Genomic DNA, 17275 nt, shown 5'->3' on the forward strand with positions numbered 1-17275 from the left:
AAGGGAGAGTGCTGCAAGGGGCAAGAAAGGTTTAATCCGGCATGACTTACTCAGCGCCGCAAGCGCGAGGAAGTTTGTCCGATATGCCTTCAGACACAGCGATCACCAAATGGGACGTCCGTGCCCAATGCCTCACCGTGCAGGCAGCCAGCATCAGAGTGTAAACAAACTCAACCCCACTCCGCAATGCCGGCATGTCTAGGGGACAAACGCATACAACACACACTAAGGAACCTCCTCCGTAGTGCCTAGGCAGAATAATACATTCAAGGAGCCAAAGCCCCCAGATTTTCTCTCTCGCGCCTGCTCTTACTCATGCACGAGCAAAAACGGCTGGCGATACCTCAAATGAACGTCTCGTCTGCGCGCATCGTCATCCATGCACAGTGTATATGGAGGTGTGTTAGAGGTTATCCCTGCTGCTGTTTTCAGCTATCATGTATGCTTTGAATACTGTAAGTGAGCAGTGCAAAAGCTGCATGCAGAATTTTGCTATCATCTTAAAAGACCAAGTGCTAGTATTTTTCTAGCTTATATGCAAGAACCTAGCTTCCACTAACATTTTAGTGGTTCTGAACCAGTTTGAACTTATTTTAGAATTTTAGGCTGCAAACTAGTACGTAGTCTTCTTTTTTTTTTCATTGCTTTGGTGCAGCCAAGTATCTACTGAATCAAATAAATTACGACTCAACATTCCAAAGCAATTACCACCTGGGTTGTGAGAGACTCCCCGGAATTTTTAACATGCACTTAACCCAAATAAACAGGGATGTTGCATTTCAACCCCATCGAAATGCGGCCACCACGGAAGATAACCAAACCTGCGACCTCATCCTTAGCAGCACAATGATAACCACTTGGCCATCACGCGGCTAAGAACCGTTTGGAGCAAGGAAGTCGCACTTGGAGCTGAACTTTCTGCTCCCAAATAATTAAGTCTTGATGTTGTTCACCTCTCCTAAATCTTAGTGAAAAAATGTTTACTAGATTTGATGCCCTAGGAGGCAACATTTTGTCTATTTCAGCAACACGCAAACTTACCTTTCCTGCAGAGTTACGGTGTGGCCGTCAGTTCTTTGCATAGAAACACACACGCCTCCAATCGAGCTTTATTGAGGGTGATGATGCAGTCTAATTTCACACAAACAAAAAATGCGGTAGCCCTAGAACCTTCCCCTGCCAGATTCTGCGAGCATGAAGCAAGACTGTATGTGCTGCCAAGCTCCGCAAGTGCCAGCACAGAAATCTTGCAAGTCATCACAATTTGCACAGGCGCAGGCGCGTAGCCAGGATTTTTTTTCAGAGGGGGAGGGGGGCACTAAGGGTTCATTATTAAGTTTCATAATAATACTCATAATAATAGTAATATTCATAATAATAAAACTATTACCTATAGCGGGCCCTTGGTCTGCCTAAAGGCGTGTACAGTCCTGTACTTGTCTGGGGCAGGCGTTTGAAGGATATGTGCTTTTGTTCATAGGTGACATGCCAGGCATAAAAGGGAGAATGGTGTTGGAAGGAAAGTTTCGGGGGGAGGGGGGGGGGGTGCTGAAGCCCAATTAGCCCCCCCCCACTGGCTACACCACTGCACAGGCGGGTTCTTTCAAAACTGCTTGTTGTGATCTCTCCAAGCGTAAATTTGCGGTGATTATCATGTACGCTATGTGAACATATTTCGAAGAATTGTTTCGCTCTCCTTTTCTCGGACATTATACTATAGATATGAGCGGAACCACCATATCATTGCATCTTTAATAACCATTTCTTCATTGACAACCTAGGTGAAATCACACTTGAGGAACTGTTGGTAAAAGTGTCGTTCGCAACACAACTGATGTCCACTCCTGCTCTCATCGGAGCCGAGATCAATGCTGGTTTAGGCCCCCTGACCTACAGTTCTGAATGAAGAAATAAGTGTGCATGTTGATCTGTGAGGAAGAAATACCGCCACTAATTGAATGCGGCCTCCAGTGATTCTGAATTGGAGATGAGCTTTCATTAACCTTGTCATTGAAATTGTTGCCAGATCTTTTAGCAACTTCTAGACGCGCAATGACAGACACCTGTAGCTTTTTACTGCACAAAATTACAGCCACAGGTGACAGTTTTTCCCTCTGTCTACTTTATTTGCTGTGCACTATCTGCCAGAAATACCAGGCACATGCTGTTCAGTAACTTTCTACTGTTCTACTCGCCATATTTGCATTATGATGCAGAGAACTGGTGAACTGTGCTCCAGACAGGTCGGTCGGCACACCTACTTCTCTAGCCACCATAGCTGTGCCAGCTGCCACACGAATTCAGAACACGCAGAGTCTATAGGGAGCGCAGCAACCCGCAACAAAAGCCAATCACAAAGGACACGAGAATTCAGTTCAGAGTAAGACTAGCCGCTCCCTGAGGTGATTCTTTTGCATGTTAAAGATGTAGGAAGCAATTTTTAGAGCCAGAAACATGAACTGGTAACCACGTGTCACCCCAGCGACAGTTCCTTCAACACAAGAGGGGGAGTGGGCATATTGGGGAGAGCATGAGCCAAACGTATCAGCTCAAGATGTGATGGTCATGTCAGAGCGCACAGAAAGTATTAGCACTCCCGCACTAAACACAGAGCTACTACAGGGCCACCGAGCAAGTGTTATTAATAAAAAAAACTACCAGGAACCAAGCATTCCCAGCCAGCATGCCGATTCTCAGAAATCGCCACCAGAATGGCTTCACAGGGAGTTCGTGGGCAAAGGCTGGCTGTGTGAATTAATGCTCTGTCCTAGTCGATTTCCTGCCTTCGGAGGGGGAGTAAGGTGAGCTCTCGCCAAGCCATGGCAGCACACAGTGGTCCGTGTGGATGAGTGCATATGCGGGTCACACACCCTATCTTGGAGGTAACATACGGCAGGTGCGAAGGCTAAGGGAAAGTCAAGATGGGTTCTGCCTTGATGTGCACTGTGTTCCCATGTGCCTTGTTCACTGGAGGTTGTGCGATTTCAATTCAGAGAGGGGGTGAATCGAAAGGCAGCACGAAGCGTTCGCTCTCCATTGCTGGCTCTCTTCATCGCACCAGTGTTGCGACTGCAAGTTTTCGTGGTCATCGAGTGAGATCTGTTCATGTTTATCTGTGCATGCATGAAACCATACTTGTTAATTTATGAATGCGAAAATATTAAAGCTCCCATGAGGAAGAAGATATGACGTGATCAAGCTACGGTACCAAAAATGGCCAACACCACAAAGAGCAAAAACATATCAAGAAGTGCTTGGACTCGCGTCACATTTCTCAGGGAGGTTCCTGTAAACAAAGCAAATTAATGGCTATAAAAAGAAAAGTTGGTACATTTTGGTCTGGCTGGGAATCCAACCCAGGCCACCGGGTGCGAGACGAGCACACTTCCCCGACGCCACGGCAGCTCCATGGTTCTGCCGGACTAAAAGTGTGCCTAGTACATGCGTGATTGCACGTGTCACGTCGCAGCCATCTGGCTGACTAAAGGTGTGGCCTAGAGCGTACTTCATTGGACACGTGATGGAGCAGGCAATGGGGAGAAGGTGGCACCACATCATGAGTGTACAAGATGAGCGTGCTGCTTCCAGTACGTCACTTTCGCTTCAGATTTCGTCAGTGCTGTCTCTACTGCGATAGACCCCGAAGCAGTTACCTCAGTTATAGCCGTGCAACGTGAAGATGACGATGAAGAAGACATAATCATGACAGACCTGCCATTATACATAGAAAATCACGTAGCTTGAAATAAAATTCATCGCTCTGCTGCAAAATGGCACGAATGTTTCCGGTCTGCGGCCAACATATATGCAAACACACACACACACTGAATCAGCAGAAAGAACTTTATTGCAAGTTGAAAACAATAACTGGAAACATTTCACCGAAGGGTCTGCTATACTTTTGCATTCCCACACGTGAGCAGTCTTAACTGTCTCATTTTTTTTTTAGTAAGTGAATGTTTAGTCAAATTTATAACGCTGATAACACCACGCACCTGACTTTATGCAGTTGTCTAATACTGTACTATCACTATCAATGCTTTGGCATTTGGGAGAAACTGCGACATCGCTATCTGCTGTGCTTTCTGACAAACTATCTGATCTCATGCTTGAATGCCAATAAAGTTTACAAGTGTGAACATGTTGGCAGCAGGCTTCACGCACTGTCTTACTGCCAACCACCCCACCGGCTGCACTGCTTTGGGTGCTAGGCCAAACCAGTGCCGCTTCAATGGCAACCAGTTGCAGTTTGGTGCCGGTTGACATGACTGCACCTATGCTCAAAGCTGCCATGTTTGCGACAGCGCACGCACAGCTTATGGCCGAAATCGCCTGCAGCATCCGAAATTTCGGGTATTATTGTTATCTACCACCATCACCATCGTCCACCTAGGGGTAGGTAATGGTGCCGCAGATAATGTGCGGGTTTAAAAATTGGTCCGCATCTGTACCTGATGTTCTTGCTGCTGGAATATATATTTTCAAGCATGGGGCACTAACAAACATTTGCTTCATTATAGTTAATTCTGTGACGGATCCCTCATTTCTGACTTCTTTATACCAGCAGAATAATCCACACAAATAAAGCATGATACAGCAATTTCTGTATTTATTAACTTTTTTTATATTATCCCATAATTTGTTATATATCCAGGTTCAACTGTACATGAAGGAACATTGCACAAAGAAAGACAAAGAAATGCACATTTTATAACAGAACTTGCAAAGCAGATCATTCAGACATCTGTAGTGTAATAATAAACACTACAATGCATTACATTGAACATACATATCTTGTAAGGGTACGAGGACAATAATTTTGTAACAATCACATTACACTGCAAGAAAAAGGTAGGAAAAATAACACAGAACAGTGAGTGTGATATCAATGGTTAACAAGGGTTAAAAGAGTTGAGTGAGTGCCTGAATTTTTTACGGTCAGTTTCCGCAACTATGTTGTCGAGGAGGCTGTTCCAGAGCCCAATGGCATGGGGAATTGCAGACGAGTTAAATGCTTCTGTTTTACCATAGATGAGCATGAAGCTATGATGATTTTGTAATCTGTGCAACGTGTGTGATGACGTTTCTAGGTGTAGGGAGCGTTTGTTAGTGCGGTGGGCGTATTTATGAAATAATGACAAAAGGGCTATGTCGTGACGATTCCTTAGCAGCTGAAGTGCAAGGTGAATCTTTATTTGAGCTACGCTAGAACGGTAGTCATAATTCCGGGAAATGAAACGTGCGGCTCTATATTGAATTGATTCAAGCATGGTAATTAGGTAATTTTGGTGGGAAGACCAGACTGGAGCGGTGAACTCAAGTCGAGGGGGAACAAATGTTTGAAATGCCAGTTTTCAGATAAGTGGAGGCGAGTTCTGAACGTTACATCGCAGGTAACCCAGTGATCGAGAAGCACTGGCACAGATGGTTGTAAAGTGAGAAGTCTAGGAGAGCTTTGTTGAAAGATTTACACCTAGATATTATGATGATCAGGTCCGAGATAATGGGACATTTTTAATACAGTAGGATAGTCCAAGTTAGTGCGTTTGTGGGTGAAGGACATCACTTTACATTTTGATGAATTTAGAGTCATTATCCAGGTATCGCACCAATTAATAATTTTATTTTAATTTTACTTATAAAAATATTTATTTTTGGCTACATTGACAGCGGAGCAGTATGAACTTAAACAGCTAAGATACCTTTCCCAAGCTGACAGGGTGCCGATTTGCTTTGCAGTTCTGTGTGAACGTTTCTTTTTGTTTCTGAGTAAGTGAAGGGACTTAGTGAACCACGGTTTGTTTTTGTCTTCAGTTATTCTGATTAAAGGAATGTTCAGCTCAACCAATGCGCATAACTTATCTCTGAACATGACCCAGTTATCATGAACAGACCTGGTGTGGAACGAAGGTGGAAATTGATATTCAAGAAATGATTCTAGCTCAATGTTGATTACTTCGTAATTTCCCTTGCTGTAGTCACGAACTGTCTTTCTTGAGACACCTGTAAATGGTAATGATACTGATGGATAGATTGAGTAATCTGTGGTCCCTGAAACCATCCGAGCATGTTACATGTTCTATAGTTTCCGGGGCGTTAGTATAAGATCTAAGACGTTGGAGCCACGAGTAGGTTTTTTGATGATCTGGAACAGATTATAATCTAATGTTAGGCTAAGGAATTATGATGATAAACTGCAGGATGATGACAAGTTTGGCCAATCAATGAGAGGAAGATTAAAGTCGCCAATAAGGTATGTGAACTCAGTTGGACAGAGCTGGGTGGCTTTAGCAATGCTGTTGCACAGTTCATCAATGAAGCAATGACTATAATTTGGAGGGCGGTAACAAATGCCTATCAAAACTTTAGCAGAACGGCAGCGGCATGTGGCCCAGACCTGAAGATGTGCCAATAATGTACGATGCGATAGTCTTTTTTAATAGCCAGGAGGAAGCCACCACCTCTTCTATCTGAGAGATTGCAGCGATAAATATTATAGGTGAGCTTAACGGGAAGAATTGTGCTATCGGCTAAGTCGGGGGAAAGCCAGGTTCCGGCGAGAGCAAGAATAGTGCAGTCACAGTCTTCAAGATAAGATGAGACGAGTTCGTGTTTCAACATCAGGCTTCTAATATTAGTGAATGATATTGTTAACGATGTAGCAATGCTATGAGTTAGCGGCGCTTCACGTGTGTCGTGGTCTAGCTATCTGCTGATTTCCACTACTGAACGCTTTGTGGCATCATATACATAAGATTTCATCATATAAATCATATACATAACTCTTAACTCACAAAAAGATTAAGGTAGGTTACATTGATAGTTATGTAGTAGAATAATGACAATCCTTATACCCTTACAATACAGCAGAGCATAAGTTGCCAGCGTTGTGAATGTCTGCACCATAACAAAACAATATTTTTGCTAAGGCTACAGAAGTGTAAAACAAGCAGACTGAGCTGCTGCGCATATCTAAGAATAGAAGCATGCAACCAGGATGTTTGCATTCATTTAAATTTACAAATGTTGAAAGGACCCACAGTCCTTGCATGAAGTAAACAAAGTAAAACAAAAAAAGTGGGACGGATGGAAGTAAGTTGCTGACCAAATTTTCTGACTTACTTGATTATTTCAATTTCCCTCAGCACCGCCATCAACTCCATGCAACTAATGTAGAACAATGATCAATATTTCGGACACCGTACAGTAGCTCGTGCTATTTCTCACGCTGATTCGAGTGTACGCAATATCGAAAACATGGTGACTGCAAAAGAAGCTGCCGTCATTCAAGTGCTGCCCATGCCACCCATGCCCTCCCTCTTGTTGTCGAGGTGCTTTCTCCGGTTTCCTAGTGCTGTACATCAATTCGACACGTTCGAAGGATTCGGCACGAAACCACGACTTTGGTCACCAAGTCCCAATAAGGCACCCTGATTAGGCTTAGCTAGCGGGGTTAGGTGGCATGCCGTCGTGGAGATTGCCCTTGATATGCTTGTACCCATAGACGATGAGATAGAGATTGGGCATGTGATTGTATGCACAGGCTGAACTGACAGCAGCGCATGTGAAGCGGAGTTTGGTTTCTCGGGTGACCAGCTGCAACAACTACTGCGAATGCCTACCAAGCTTCTATGTGTGCATACTGGTAGGAATAGTGGAAGCTCGCATGTGAACATAAAGCCTAAAAGCTTCGAACTAAATTTGCGGAACATTGCTTAAACTGAAAGCAGTCAAGGTAGTATGCGCCGCTGAGGAGCACTTCAGCAAAGATTTCTCAGTCGCCTAGGCAAACCCCCGCGTGCGCATCACGCTGCCGCCACCATTATTATTATTTTTTTCCTTTCTTGTTCATTCACTCTGCGTCTTCTCCTCTGCATCATCCTCATCGCTTTGCCTTTCAATCGGTAGTGCACCTCGTTGAAAAGCAGGCTCTAGCACGCTTGTTCACGGAAACTGCATTACAACTGATATTTCGTCTCGCACAGCTGCACTATGAGCAGTATGTGTATATATGGAGTTCTGTGGGAGGGTAGAAGGGAGTCAGAAAAGACCGAATTATAGCCGGTTCTGCACTAGAAGCAGTTATGCTATAAGTGGTCTAAGCTGTAGGTTATAAGGACATTCCACCTCCACTACCACAATGTTGCAACACCGGCCAACACTTCTAGAATTAATCGTGCACACTTACAAAAAGAAAAAGGGGGGAGGGCCTGTTTAATTGTCCAATGGGCTAACCAATTATTTAAACAAAACCTTAATAAGTAAAGCACTACGCAGATAATCTGGAAGATGTGACCAGCCCCGTGGCACGCTATCTTTTCATTTCCCTTTTCCTCATTATTTTGCTCTATACTTTCTCCGGCTTCACTGTCTATTGCCTACACATACGCAACTACACTACACAACTTCAAATAGGCGGCAGTACATTTGGATCACTAATACAGTTGAGTGAGACATCTAATTATCAGAATTTATCACGACTTGAAATTTTATCGCACATTCAGTTGTTTGAAAGCATGTCCGATAGATGAGCATTTATTTGCTGTGCCTTTTCAGGAAAGAATATCACATGAACATGGCCACTGTAATGTACAGCAATCTCATTGCTAAGCATGCCCCCACAAATGCCTAGATTAGGTAGGAACATCATGCAAACGGGCTTGACAGTCCCACATTTAAAGGGGCCCTGAAACGTACCATAGAAAGCTTATTGAGTGGCACTGATGGCGATTTTATGTATTTCATAGGCAGTGATGCTACTATCATTGGTTAAAAATGTAACTGGTGATTTACGTTTGCACGGTATTGCAAATACAGTAGAACCTCGTTGATACGACCTGGTTTTGTACAATTTCCCGAGGCTAATGTTCGCGATTGAGAATATAAATACAATGACCCGATTTTGTGCTTCCTTTTTACCAGTTGAAGGGCCCCTCAAACGCATAGTGCATAGTGCATAGTGCATGGTGCGTAGTGCATAGTGCATATGCATAGTGTACAGCTACAGTAAAACATATGCACCACAATTTAAGTGAAGCGTGTCATATTTACAGAGCCACGGAAGATTACAAGTTATCCTCCTATCTTGCCATGCTTTTGCTCTTCAACTCATTTGCCAAGCAACGGGGGCTAAGCTCCGCCTTCACTGGTTCAGCATTATGATGTGACGTCATGGCATCTACTTCCGGTGACTTCGAGCCAGAAAGCAAAGCCTCTCCAACTTAAGACACTGGCCACCTGGCCGCCGATCCCCAACGAGCACTATCAAAGCAGCGTGCACTGTGAGCGTTTTGTTGGAGCGCCGAGTGTGTCCAGTATTCTGGTAAACACAGGCGAGCTGGGCATTTTGACGGATGTGTGGAGCATAAACGTGAGCAACCTGCGCGGTGCAGCCATCTGATCGCAAAGAGCTAATATTGCTGTAACCAAGTGTAAAACATTTTAAACGTTTAAAAAGAAGTGTTCGTGACCATGCTGCGGCCGAGAATTTACATCAGCAGCAAAGCAAAACATACGTCAAGCTGCAACAGCATGTTGCAGCTTAACTTGTTACCAATCTTCGCAGCCCAAAATGCAACACGGGCGATTTATGGTCGTCGCGAAAAGAAACCTTGAGACCAACACAGAGCAAGCTGTAACACAAGGAGACAACATTAGCTGTGCGCCAAAATACTTCAGTGTAGAGATAAATTGTCGTGTACCCTCTTTCTGTTAATTCTTTCTATAGAAACAAGTTAACCAACATTTGTCTACCACAAAGCTGGAAAAATTATCAGTGACGCTATTGGATAGCTTGCTCGACTGTCATGCACGGCAGCTGCTACGCAGATGGTGAGAGAGCAGTGGAAAGCTCAGCGTACCAGCACTGCTGCAATCGGCAGCAATGCACATTTTCAAATCTTATAATTAGAAATGAGCGAATATTCAAAATGTTTTAATAATGAATCAAATACTGTCCTAGTCGATTCAGCCTTCGAATCGAATAGTCACTATATGTAAATACAAATAATTTTCTAATAGTTTTCAAGTATGTTAAAATGTCAAATCTGTGCAATCAAACACAAGATTGGAGCAAAAGTACAACAATTTTTATCCCCGTGGGCGTAAGATACGTATACAAAACTTGAGAACCTATGTAGTGCAACAGGCTGCAATACAGGGATCATTTTCCCTTTCCGAAAGACCTGTATGTGCAAAGACTGCTTAATTGCTTCTACGTTTTTGCACATCATGACAGAAATATGCTAAGCTTATGACTACTACGATGTGAATACAACTTTACATCCATCGTGAAAATGGCTGCTTATTATTCAAAAAACTATTTGAAAAATATCTAATATTCGATTTGATTTGCTTGTGGCACTAATTGCTTCGTATTTGATTGGGCCTCAAAAATGCTATTTGCACATCCCTACTCATAAAGAATTAATGTGCTGTACAAGGAGCACTTGAAAGTCTCACTCAATGATCAGAAGGACCTGCCCAACAACTCAGTATGTTTGTACAAAACTGCCAAAATCGTTCCAGGGTCCCTTTCATATGTTCCCGGAAATTAAGATCTTTCGCCACCAGCATTCAGTACATCGCCAAACTGCGAATGTTCTGCGGCCCCTAGATCCTATGTGACAAGAAAAGGTGCAAGACACATGGCGAACGAGAGCAGTAGGCACTTGCCATGGCAGCTTCCTCTGCAGTAATTGCTGGTACGCGCCAAGTGAAAATGATGGCACTTGGTTTCTCATTCAGAAACCAGCAAATCTCGTCGGCTGTCGCAGGTTGCATTCACAGCTACCGCAGCCAGCCCTATTGCAATAAGTATCTTTACCTATATGTTTCACAGCACCTGTGGAACAGTGTTGTTGGAAGCGTAATGCATGCTTTTAACAAGCGATAACCCAAGCACACCGCTGTTCCCTGCTGCAGGCAGCGTAAAGTGAGCATTATGTTTCGCTCTGGCGGCATCGTATCCTGGCATCACTCACCAGCTCGATTTCGTTTCCGTTTTCCATCACCGTTTTTAAACACTATGCAATTGGAAAACAACATAACGTATCTACGTCTGCTTGAGCAACCCTAGCTCGTTGACGCTCACGCTGCAACGATTCTCGCCGAGTAAGCGTGTCAAATCTTCCCACCAAAATGCCCCGCTCAAAGCTGCTGACCCAAGCCAAATTTGAAGAGTGCAAACAAGAGTTTGCGGAGCAGCAAGAAAGACAATACTCAAGCCACTCGGGCCCCACCAGTTCAGCGTGTCAGCGATTCATGCTGCCCCCATTTGTGCAATGTGTAGGTAGATGTCGACTACACTTGAATCTGCCCAATGTTTCAGTGACTTCATATAGTATGTTTGCCCAGTTAGAATGCTTTTTCTAGCATCTTTTTCTGAAAAGTTTAGGTATACTACAATAAAAGCTATGGCATTACGTTTTACAACCATTTAAAATAACGCACAGCCATGAGCAAGGTGTTGCAGTCATGAGAGTCGCACATCCCATGCCGAGCACTATGGCGCCGAAAGGTCATGGCATCACTACAGAAGAGAAGCCATGACGCCCCAGATCAGACAGTGAGCCACCAGATCGTGCAGGCTATGAGCAGGCTAAGAAATTGTGGCGTGCCGACTTCCACTAATGCCCTGCTGCTATTGGTGTCATCACACGAAGTCATAGCAAAGTGAAATCTGGTGTTTAGAGCAGCTAAAATTCCAGCAGGGGTTGAGGTTAACTTTCATTTGGCTTGTATTTTCAATTCTTTATGAGCCATAACATGGGATTGTGTGAGTAGATTTCTATCGTTTTTTTCGCTCTTCGTTTTATGATACCCTGAGAGTAGATCTAGAGCATGACCAAGAAAAGGCATTCCAGAGTCCCTTTAAGAGTATATGGAGCACTTGTACCACCTGATGAAGCAGAATACCCTGCAGTACGCTCAACATCTATAGATTCCAAATTGGAACTCTAGTTCAACATGGCTGTTGACTTACTCTACAGTATCACGGTGTTGTGTTTTCTTATGTCTGCTCAAGTAATCAGCCCGCGTAAAGGACTTCGAGCAGACGGTGCAAAAGTATAGTCGGCCACCTGTATGAATGTTTAGGTGTAGCTTCATGCTGGAGTTGCGCGTGAAGCTCCGAGGGCATGAAGGGCATTGAAATGGCTTCTCATCTGTGTGGGTATGCAGGTGTTTCTTCATGGTGGAGTTGCGTGTGAAGCTCCGAGGGCATGAAGGGCACTGAAATGGCTTCTCGCTTGTGTGGGTGTGCAGGTGGATTTTCAGGTGGGTCCTTCGTGAGAAGCTCTGAAGGCATAAAGGGCACTGAAATGGCTTCTCACCTGTGTGGCTGCGCAGGTGGTCTTTCAGGTGGGTCGGTTGTGAGAAGCTCTGAGGGCATGAAGGGCACTGATATGGCTTCTCGCCTGTGTGGGTGCGCAAGTGTTCCTTGACCTTGGACTTTTGTGAGAATCTCTGAGGGCATGAAGGACACTGAAATGGCCGCTCACCCGTGTGGACGGACAAGTGTCTCTTCAGGGTGTCTTTTCTTGAGAAGCTCTGAGGGCACAAATGGCACTTAAACAGACACTCGCCGCTAGGGACCCTGGCGTATGCTTCCAGACGAAACAGTTTATCAGCCTCACAGTCACAGAGATGATCTTGGTGGAAGCATCCCTGCTGTGAATTGTCACCGTTGGCTGTTGTTGGAGAAATAGAAGGCTTCGATGCTGCACGAATTAAACAAAAGTAGTATTACGAAACGTGAAAAAAGAACACAGATACTAAAATGACGAGCTTTTTCTTTTTTTTTTTTTTATTTGGGAGCTCTTGAGGGTGATTTCAGGTATGCTGGAACAAAGGACGCATAGTGGTCCTTTTTTATTTACTCAATATTTCTGCAAATTATTTTTCAGAAAGGTAAAAAAATACAAAGTGAGAGAATCTGGAGTGTTTGAAGACTTCCATGGATTTCTATGTGCCAAAAGTGCCAAAAGCTTCAACCCAGCTTGCTCTCTGATCCTTTACGAGCACTCAAGATTTGAAGGCCATACCTGGCATTTGCAAAACTTGCGAACTGCTGGCACAACAAATTTCTCATATGAGACTTCATCAGTGGGTTTCTTTTTGATCACATGCCGAACCTTGGCATTGTTTTTGTAAGTTGAGACTGCAAAGAGCAAGCTAGGACATACCGTATTTTTCTGCGTAGAACCCGCCAACACGTAGAACCTGCACTGCCTTTCAGAAAAGCCCAGAAAGTGAATATGCAATACTTCTGGGAGATTAAAAAAATTCAGCAGAGACACTTAAGACTGCTTATGTGAGGGAATGCGAAAGCACTACAGCCCCTTTGGTGAAACGTCTTTTTCTGCACGTTCCTTGTCTGTGCAAGCTCTTGCCTGCATTCTAACTGTACCTCGAGACGGCTAATTCAAAACACGCCAAGCGTCTCAATGCGTTCACTTGCCCGCAAGGAGTTCATAACTCGAAGAACCACTCAGCGGTATTCAACAGGACATAAATGCTTTTTATTGTATGCTCATTTTGCACACTCATGATGTGATGCCACCTCCTCCCCATTGGCTGCACTGTCACATGCTCACTTACGCATGCACCAGGCCACACCTTCAGTACGACGTGACGTGTGCAATGATGCACCCATTAGGCACACCTTTAGTTCACCAGAACCGTGGAGCCGCCGTGCTGTCGGGGAAAGGTGCTTGTCTGACACCCCAGGGGCCCGGGTTCGACTCCTACCCAGACCAGAACTTACGAAATTTTCTTTTCAATGTCTTTGATTTACTTTGTTTACAGGAACCTCCCTCAGAAATTCGACGTCAATCTGAATATTTTTGACATGTTAGAACTCCTTAAACTGTCAGTCATTTTTGGTACGATTGCTTGGTGGCAACGCCGACACTGCCAGATTTTTGTGTAATGGGGCATATAATGCTCTCGCATCAAAAATTACATGCGTATAACGCACGGAAATAACTGCATACAATGCTCAAATGTTTATAAAGTCTTCCCTTGGGGATAAACAACCGGTCCATGTCCTATCTTTGGCCAGCGACTCTGTCCCCCTTATCGGTTATGCTGCTGGGCTGTTGAGCGCTGTTAGGAATGGCCGGACGGGGTGGCAACGTGCCAGCTATTTCAGCCCGCTGCACGTGTTCCCAACCAACCGGACGGGGCGCACTTCAGAGAACTGCGAATAACCGGCAGCCACGTGGTGCGGGGTCAGCTCAGGAATGTGCTACCTGCCAGCGCCACCCTTGACGGAGCAGAGTTCTACGAAGCCCTCTGACGTCGGCTCCAGACCTTTACACCTGTGTGTGTGCAACATGAGTATGTGAGCCCGCCTCCTCCAAAAGGGCGGGTCATCTTCGGTGACGTCGAATGGTGACGTCGAACGATGACTGGACGAACGTTTACGTTCGCTTGGAATCAAGGGGGGGACAAGTGCGTATAAGCAGCGGTTGTCGTCTGCGAGAGTGTGCTCGTGTGCTCGTCGTGAACTCGTCGTTGTGCTCGTCGTAGTGAGCTGAGTGCTCGTTGTCATGCTCGAAATGTACTAGTGAGCTGTGTGCTCGTAAGCTGTTTGCTGTATGCGTCGTCTTGCGGGCTCCATATGGGAGTCACGCTAGACTGTCGATGTATGGCTTGTTTTAAATGTAAATCCTGTAAATAAATCCTGCAAATAGACCCTGTCACACCAAGGTCCTCCCAACGACTACGACCGCCCAAATCCCTACAACTGAATGGCAGCAGTGAGATCAGCCTACGGCTCCTAGATCGGCCTACGACTCGGAGACAGCAACGGCAGCTGACGGACGTTGGCACATGGTGACCAACCGGTATCCTGATCAAGTTGGACGCGACGTGAGATTGACCACCTCTTGCAACTGACTGGGTACGGCGGAGAAGGACTGGCGATATGGTGCTGCTTCAGTGGGTAAGCGTTTGGTTTTGGCTGTAAGATTTACCAGGCTTCAATTTCTCTGTGTTTTGGAATTTGATTCGCTGGGGATCTTTTACTTGCATTTTGATTTGCGTGGGTATCGCAGCAAGTATTGTATGACAGCAGAGCCAAAGCTTAAAGTAGCGACCATGGTCCTAATGTGTTTGACGGGAGCTGACCTGTTGTGGTTGTGTGAAGAGCTCGAGGTAGACGTAGAGAAGGACTTGACGGAAGCAGAAATTCGGAAAACCATTCTCGCAAGTAGAAATGATTTGAAATTGATACAACAAATTGGCAAACGAATTCTAAGCAAAAGACAGGAACAGGAATCAATTAAGCAAGAACACCAAGAGCGCGAGCGAAAACGCCAAGAGCGTGAGCAAAAACGGCAAGAGGTTGAAAAGGAAATGGCAGCAGTGAACAAAGAGATACAAAATTTGCAGCAGTTAAACGCACGAAGTCAACAGCGGCTTGAGAAATCTGTAGGCTGGACGCAGCGAAAGTGGGAGGAAGTAGACAGTAGATTTCAGTCGAAAGCCGAGAGAAGTAGTAGTACCTGTGAGAGTAGCAGCATGTTCACAGGTGAACTCGAAGTGCTAGCAGCTAACGATGCCTTAGTGGCAACAGAGGCCGTTAAAGGCCAGAGTGAGAACGACGAGGTGCTGTGCCAACAGAGGACTGTAGAGACAGCCAGGCCAGCTGCGAACAAATTGCCACAGTTACCGACAGTTACCACGCGTGTGCGTCGCATCTCATGGTAGCAAGGTCGTTAGCGAGGTACAGAATACTGTGGACTTGACAGACGCGAGCACCCATGTCGAGTCAGATCTCCGTGCCGAAGAGAAGTGCCAGCTGGACGATGCAGTTGAGAGTAGTTCTCGGGATGGCGAGCTCCGTAGCACACGAGAGAACAACTGCATTGTTCAGGCATCGGTGCGGCTCTCCGCCAGTCTAGGTAGCCAAGAGAGGAATGATTTAGTTAAGGATCATTCAGACTGTGCAGGTAAGAGACCGATCCAGGCCGACGAGATGTGTAATGGCCAGCACGAGGCGCGAGATGACGGCATGAAAGAGAGTTCGAGGAGAAAGCGCCGCAGAAAGAAGCGCCGAAAAGATCGGAATGCGGTGGCTAATGTGAACTGGGAACAATCCCAGTTGTTTTGGATCCCCTGTTTATTGCTCCAAGTTAAGTGCCAAAACTGAATCGTATTGTTATTTGGGAAGTTGCGTAATGATGCGTGGCTGTCTATCGCATACAAGCGTGCGTAGAGCGCAGGGCACTGCGGTTCTAGACGTACTGTGCTCACCGCAGAAGGTTAGAGAAACACCCACATAAACACAGCAGGGAAGTGGCTAGGTCAGGCGGTTAGACTCATAACGGTAGAAGTGTCATTCAAAACACATGGAATCCTTCTCCACTTATGGCGGTGTTTTCTCTACTTCCTTTTTAAATAAAAAGATGTTGATCCATCTATAGTTTCACAAACAATGTATAAATTTGCTAATTTTCGTTTTTCCTTCCTGTTTGGCTGTTGCTTCGGCTCTCTCCCTTAGTAGACCGCTTAAATTCTCAACTCCTTGCAACTCTTGTTTGCAGCTGCCAACTTTGCATAAAAAAGTTCTGTACAATTAGGGAAACACCAGACGAGGTAACGGGTGACATTCATATTCCTTATGGGTTAAAGGTTATTGCAGAGTTTGATCATGGACGCTGTCTTGCATGATTTTATTTTCCACCTGACCTAACCTATATCATGGGTATATGGTTGCGAGGATATGCCAGCGTCACGGCGAGCCATCACTCGAGGAAATAGTGAAGCAAAAGGAAGAGTTTATTTATTCATTTGCTTATTTAGTTATTTATTTAAATACCTTCAGGGCCCGTGGGCATTACAGTAGGGAGTGGAATGCATGAAAAACAAATGTATTAACGCAGAAAACAAAAACAGAAACAACAGTTAACTGTGTTGCAGCAAAATGCGGATTACTGAAAATAAACAATAGCTTCAATAGGAGATTCAAACAAGTCAGCGTCGGTAATTTCGGCAATTGAGGTGGGGAGGTGGTTCCAATCGTGACTTGTCTTAGGAATGAATGAGTAAACATACGAGTTAATTCGAGAAAATGGGACACCTACATTATGAAGGTGATCTCTACAGGATGAAATGTACTCTGGCTCAGATAGAAGGACTTACGTAAGATGGCAATAATGATAAATTTTGTGAAAGAGTCACCAAGACACTTTCCTTCGTAAGGAAAGAAGAGAGAGGTTCAAAGTAGCTTTCACGATGGACAGGCTAGATAGATGAGAGTAGTTGAGAA

At 44.9% G+C, this 17275-nt stretch overlaps 1 protein-coding gene across 3 annotated transcripts in view; it reads right to left on the reverse strand.

Moving 5' to 3' along the window:
* Nucleotides 1-3829: 3829 nt before the first annotated feature.
* LOC126526309 (uncharacterized) overlaps nt 3830-17275 on the reverse strand; it is a 48729-nt gene continuing 35283 nt past the window's right edge. For all 3 annotated transcript variants that reach the window (XM_072289705.1, XM_072289707.1, XM_072289706.1), the window contains one exon: nt 3830-12719. In XM_072289705.1, the coding sequence (XP_072145806.1) occupies nt 11980-12719 (740 nt within the window). In that variant the 3' untranslated portion in view covers nt 3830-11979. The remainder of the gene's footprint in view (nt 12720-17275) is intronic.

This window comes from Dermacentor andersoni, chromosome 8 (assembly GCF_023375885.2).
Source record: "Dermacentor andersoni chromosome 8, qqDerAnde1_hic_scaffold, whole genome shotgun sequence".
Lineage (NCBI taxonomy): Eukaryota > Metazoa > Arthropoda > Arachnida > Ixodida > Ixodidae > Dermacentor > Dermacentor andersoni.